The sequence below is a fragment of the Otolemur garnettii genome, unplaced genomic scaffold (genome assembly GCF_000181295.1).
Source record: "Otolemur garnettii isolate 467f Iridium unplaced genomic scaffold, OtoGar3 scaffold00064, whole genome shotgun sequence".
In the NCBI taxonomy this organism is placed as follows: Eukaryota; Metazoa; Chordata; class Mammalia; order Primates; family Galagidae; genus Otolemur; species Otolemur garnettii.
The window spans coordinates 10360554-10366512 of NW_003852459.1; the positions used below are offsets into that span (position 1 = coordinate 10360554).

The window sequence follows — 5959 nt, forward strand, 5'->3', positions numbered from 1 at the left end:
GAATTAAGGTTGCTCATCATCTGACTTTAACATAGGGAGATCATGCTAGGTTATCTGTGGAGGCCCAGTGTAATCAGGAGGATCCTTATAAATGAAGGAGGAAGACAGAGAGAATCAGACTGAGAAGTGACCACAGAAGAATAGCTGAAGCTGGAGGAAGGGACACTGAGCTGAGTAGCGTAGGCCACTCACAGAAGCTGGAAAGGGGATTCACCCCAAGAACTTCCAGAAAGGAAGGGAGCCCTACCAACACTTTGATTCTAACTCAGTGAGACCTGGGTAGGACTTCTACAGAATACTACAATAATCGTGTGTGTGTGTGTGTGTGTGTGTGTGTGCGCGCGCGCGCGCACGCGTGTGTGTTTAAGCCACTACGTCTGCTGTAATTTGTTACAGCAGCAAATAAAAAACCAATACAAATCACCACCACTTATTCCCGTAGTACACTCATCACTGTAGCGCCAGGCCCTACAGAATGAAATCTTCCTAGATGCAGGCCTGGCAGCAAGAAGGAAACGGAACTGTACGCAAGGTGCATAGGCAGAATACATACGATTCTCCTTCAAGAAAAACCTCGCATATTCTGAAAACCGAGGCATGACGGCCCAACTCTGCGCCTGCCCGGGGTAAGTCTCCTTAGGAAATCCATTTTTCTAAGAACTCTGTCTAGAGAACTCCAAGAAACTGTGGGGAAACATATCCCTTTAAGTTTCAATTTCCCGAATGAAGCAAAGCACATAGGTGACAGGGTCAAAAGTCAGGAAGACGCAGGGGACCTGGGGACAGCTGCCCCCTCGGCGCCGGTGTGGCCTCAACTCGGGAACCGCGAGGGGGGCGAGGGCCCTGGGCTGGGGACGCCGAGCCGCCACCTCCCCGCCGCGGGTTTCCAAGCGCCCCTGCCCCGCGGAACCCTCCGCCCTCCTCCCCACCTGTGGCTCTCCAGCCCGAGACTGCTAGTGGCCGGGGTGGCAGCCGGGGACGGGACACCGCACTCACCCGCGTCTGCCCGCCGAGAGCGGCACCCGAGCCCAGCGGGCCTTTCCCGGAAACCACCAGCGCCGGAACCCCCGGAGGCGACGGGGCGGGGACCGCGCCGGGACTTGGAAGAAGCGCCTTGGGAGATCGGAAGGGTCCTGCACAGACGTGAGCTTCCCTTCTAAACAAGTGTCTCCCGCATTAGCAGCTCAGTGCTTTGCAAAGTTCTTTAACACTTGAGCACTGCGAGGAGTATCAAACCTCACGCGCCCAATGATCAGTCCAGAAACAGGTCGTAACTAATTTCACTTTCGATTTTTAAAACGGAGTTGTTTTGCGAGGATTATCTCAAAAGCATTCCTGAAGTTTCCATAAACACTACCTTTAGGGCATGTTTTTAAAACCACTCTTTTGGGGGTGTATTGTACAGGACATGTTATTGGGAAAGCAGATAGAACCCAAATGAAGAAAGTCAAAGAGTGAGTGCCTGGCTTTAGATTGCACCTCTCACTGTAATGTATTAGTCATTATAACTTTCGTTTCCAAATTTCTCCAGCCAGCGCAGGATCAACGTTTCTGAGTCTTTTGCAACGTCCCCTGGGCGATGAAGTTGGGCAAGTGCAGTGTTGGTGTTTCGCTTGGTTTCTATGACCCAGATCCCTTGAAAGTTTTCTTATTATCTCTTGTTTTGTTGTGAAGCTTGTAAATAAATACTTCACTAGGTGTGAGCTTTTCCTGTGAAGACTCAAACATCTGGCTTGTTTCAAGAACTGCAGTGTTTCTTCATCCTACACAGAGAGCCACCACCCCACAGCTGCGCTCGCTCATAAACAGAGGTGTGGGAAGGGGATGGATCAGAATTACTTCAAGGGATAAATTCTAGTTTATAGTACTATATAGTCACTTATGATAAATGATACAGCAGTTGAAAATGACAGATTAGCAGAAGTAAAATTCCTTTATACAAAAATGTTGGTAGGAAACAGTTTAAAGTGGCATTTCAATGTGAAAAGAAGAAAGTGGTGAGTGATCAGAATCTTTCTGTGCTCAGCAGCCCAAAGTACGAAAACTCTATTTGCTACAGCTTGACAAAGAATCACTTCTCTTTACCTTGGAATTTTAGAGGAAGTATAGCTCATTTCTTCATCTTTTATTTTATTTTTATTTTTTGTAAGAAGAGACTAAGGGGCAGGACCATGACCAGAACAGGACCAACCTTATAATACTCAGATCCTGTCAAAGGAGCACCCAGTGTGGTTCCTCCAATGTTAAAGAGGGAGAAAGGGCTGGCATAACTTTCCAAGTAAGTTATACCTTGATGAGGGAAGCCTATTTCTTATTTATTTAGGGTACACTCTCAATCTGTTCCCCAGGCTAGCACACCCTGGTGTCAGCCTAGTTCTCAGCAACCTCAGACTCCTGGGTTCAAACCATCCTCCTGCCTCAGCCTCTTAAGTAACTAGGACTACAGGCACCCACCCAATTTCCACCTGATTTTTCTATTTTTAGTAGAGCCAGGTCTTTCTCCTGCCTAGGCTGAGCTCACATTACTAGGATTATAGGCATGAGCCACCACTCCCGGTCAGGGAAGCGCTTTTAGACAACTATATTCCATTACTGAACCATGTGCTAACTGTTTGGATTCAAATCAGCTTCACATCTGGTACTGTACAGAGTGCTGGGGATCCAAAGATAAATAGTTGGATCCTGGATAGATACACACACACAATATATATATATCGAGAGAGAGAGACAGAGTCTCACTACGTCACCCTCGGTAGATTGCCATGGCGTCACAGCTCACAGCAACCTTAAACTCTTGGGCTTAAGAGATTCTCCTGCCTTAGCCTCCTAAGTAGCTGGGACTACAGGTGCCCGCCACAACATCCAGCTATTTTTTGTTGCAGTTATCATTGTTGTTTAGCTGGCCCAGGCCAGATTTGAACCTGCCACCCTTGGTATATGTGGCTGGTACCGTAACCATTGTGGTATGGGCACCAAGCCTGGACATATTATTACTAATCATAATTGTTAACATTCACTAAGAACTCTTGGGCATGTTATAAACCTATTCACAACAATATTAGATATAAATATTATTCCCATTTTGCAGATGAAGAAACTAAGGCTTAAAAGGGACTCAAAATCAGCTACGTATGGTGGCTCTTGCCTGTAATCCTAGCACTCTGGGAGGCTAAGGCAGGAGGATTGCTTGAGCTCAGAAGTGCCAGTGAGACTCGCCTGTTCTAAAACTAGCCAGATGTTGTGATGGGCACCTGTAGTACCAGCTATTCAGGAGACTGAAACAGGAGGATCACTTGAGCCTAGGAGTTTGAAGGTGCTGTGAGCTAGGTTGACCCTATAGCACTCTAGCCTGGGCATCAGAGTGAGATTCTGTCTGCAAAATAAAATAAAAAAAGGTGACCCCAAATCAAACAGTTAATATATGGTGACATTGGTATCATACTCCACTCTCAACTTATGTCTCCAAACTATTCTATGGTACATGGGGAAGATAAAATTTTACAGCCAAATATGATTAGGAAATGCTGCATACAAAATTCACTTTTGGAGATTCACAGTGTACATCAGCACATTAAGAATTACAAGTGCTGGGCGGCACCTGGGGCTCAGTGGGTAGGGCGCCAGCCCCATATACCCAGGGTAGCAGGTTCAAACCCAGTCCTGGCCAAACTACAACCAAAAACTAACCAGGAGTTCTGGCAGACACCTGTAGTCCCAACAATGATAACTGCAACAAAAAATTGCCAGGTGTTGTGGCAGGAGACTGAGGCAAGAGAATCACCTAAGCCCAGGATTTGGAGGTTACTGTGAACTGTGACACCATGACACTCTACCAAGGGCAATAAAAGTGAGACTCTGTCTCTAAAAATAAATAAATAAATAAAAGAAAAAATAAAAGAATTACAAGTGCTTCAGGGAAAAATTTAAGTATGCATTTAAAAGGTTAATTTTATTTGACTTTAATTTATCAAACTAATTTAACCAATACATTATTTTTTCAAGGAACAGCTATTAAAATCTTGGAGAGTTTCACTATAGCCCAGGATGAAGGAGAGAAATGGAGTGGGAAGGGAGGGGAGGGGTGAGGTTTGACAAAGGAAGGGTAAAAGGCGGAACCACACCTATGGAGCATCTAACAAGGATACAAGTCCAATCTGTGAAGTGTAGAACATAGATGTTTTGGCACAATAATCAAGTGAATGAGGTGAAAGCTATGTTGATTGGTTTAATGTAACCACATCAGATTGTATAAAAAAAATCAGGACATTGTACCCCACATATGCATGAATGTATTCATGATCTATGTGCATTTGACTTAATAAAAAATAAATAAATAAAATACAACCTTGGAAAGCTTCTAATGGGGCATTTCAAGTAACGCTTTACTAAATTATACCATCTTCTAATATACAAATTACTTATTGAGTGCTCATCATGCACTCAGTATATTATGTTGCATGTGAGATGCTGTTGAACATTTCATGTAAATCTACATAGATATGAGATATAAATTATATTATGCATTTGTGTCCCCCACCAGATGGCAATGAACTGTTCCTAGAATACCCATAAACACACACGCGTGTACACACACATCTGTGTTACACACAGTGTATTGGATGCAATGAAGGGATAAGATGCCAGGAGTAGTAAAAGATAAAGGAGAGAGTAGCCCTCTCTACCAGAGGAGGTCAGGAAAAATTTCCTTCACAGAAGAAGCAAATATTGAGTTGATTCATTCCGGTAAAGGAGGTAGGCTGAGAAAAAAATAAGGTGAAAAGTCCCAGAGGCACAGGCAATGAACATTTAGGTTCACCCAAAATTTGTTTGTTAAAATCCTAACCCCCAAGGTGATGTTTAGGACTGAGGCCTTTGGGAAGTAATTAGGTCACAGGGGTGGAGCCCACATGAATGGAATTAGTGCTCTAAAGGCCCAAAGGAGCTTGTTAGCCTCTCCCACCAGGTGAGAATACAGAGAAAAGGCAGCCTCTGTGAATCAGAAGTAAGTCCAGAGCAGACACTGAACGTGCCAAAGCCTTCATCTTGGGCTTCCAGCCTCTAGAACTGTGAGAAATAAATTCCTGTTGTTCGTAAGCTATCAGTTTTTAATATTTTGTTATAGTAGCTTAAATGAACTCAAAGAGATTCGGAGCCACCAAAAATTTAGTGGATATGCAAACATGAGAAAGTTACCCGATAGCCACTATACTATACTGTCTTTTAAAAAAAGGTCTCGTAGTACACCGAACTTATGCTGCTATTGCTAAGGTTTTGGTGATAGGGTTTATAGTTCATCCCAGGGAAAGCTAGAACTTATATCCCAGCATTGGGCAAGATCCTGGGAATTAGGTAATATCATTCTCATTTTCAAGAGGTTTGCCATTGAAATATATGAATGATAAAAGAAAATAGCTTACTCTTTATTTAGCATGAAGTTCTATACAGTTAAAAGCATTGTTTTGATGTCCAAAGTGATTGTAAATTCCAATTTTAAGTTACTGACATTTTCTCATCTGTAAAATAGAGCTGTGGCGGATAAATTAGAGTCACACATCAAGGACGGAGCACAGTGCCCTGCGTGCAATAGCACAAGGAAAATGGTACCTGTTAGCCTTCCGTACTATGGTGAGGTAGGGTGTTTTATTTTTTCTAATTTTTCTTGCACATTTCTTTTATGTTTGGTTTTCCTTCCTAGGACTTTTAAGAAAAAAGTCATTTCTCTTACAGCTCATGTATCACTTGACATTAGGAGTTCGAGCCCGAGAAGAGCACGATCTAGTCTCAACAACAAAAAAATGAGCCAGGCATTGTGGCCAGCACCTATAGTCCCAGGTACTTGGGAGGCTGAGGCAAGAGAATCACTTGAACCTGGGAGTTGGAGGTTGCTGTGAGCCAGGCTGATGCCATGACACGCTGCCTAGGATGATAGAGTGAGACTCTGGCAAAAAAAAAAAAAAAA

The 5959-nt window shown here is 43.7% G+C and overlaps 2 protein-coding genes across 3 annotated transcripts in view; one reads left to right on the forward strand and one right to left on the reverse strand.

The window, feature by feature from the left end:
• NMI (N-myc and STAT interactor) overlaps positions 1–1052 on the reverse strand; it is a 25475-nt gene extending 24423 nt beyond the window's left edge. The window contains exon 1 of one of the 2 annotated variants that reach the window (XM_023515045.1): positions 997–1052. The gene's annotated coding sequence lies outside the window, so the exon portion shown is untranslated. Of the gene's footprint in view, positions 1–929; positions 949–996 lie in introns of those variants that run through there. The other variant, XM_003793032.3, reaches the window with a different exon arrangement.
• LOC111726409 (collagen alpha-1(I) chain-like) lies at positions 598–5856 on the forward strand. Its single transcript, XM_023515042.1, has 4 exons — positions 598–626; positions 787–1143; positions 5525–5630; positions 5728–5856. Exons 1-4 carry the CDS (start codon positions 598–600, stop codon positions 5797–5799), a joined length of 564 nt encoding a protein of 187 aa, XP_023370810.1. The 3' UTR covers positions 5800–5856.
• The last annotated feature ends 103 nt before the right edge of the window (positions 5857–5959 follow it).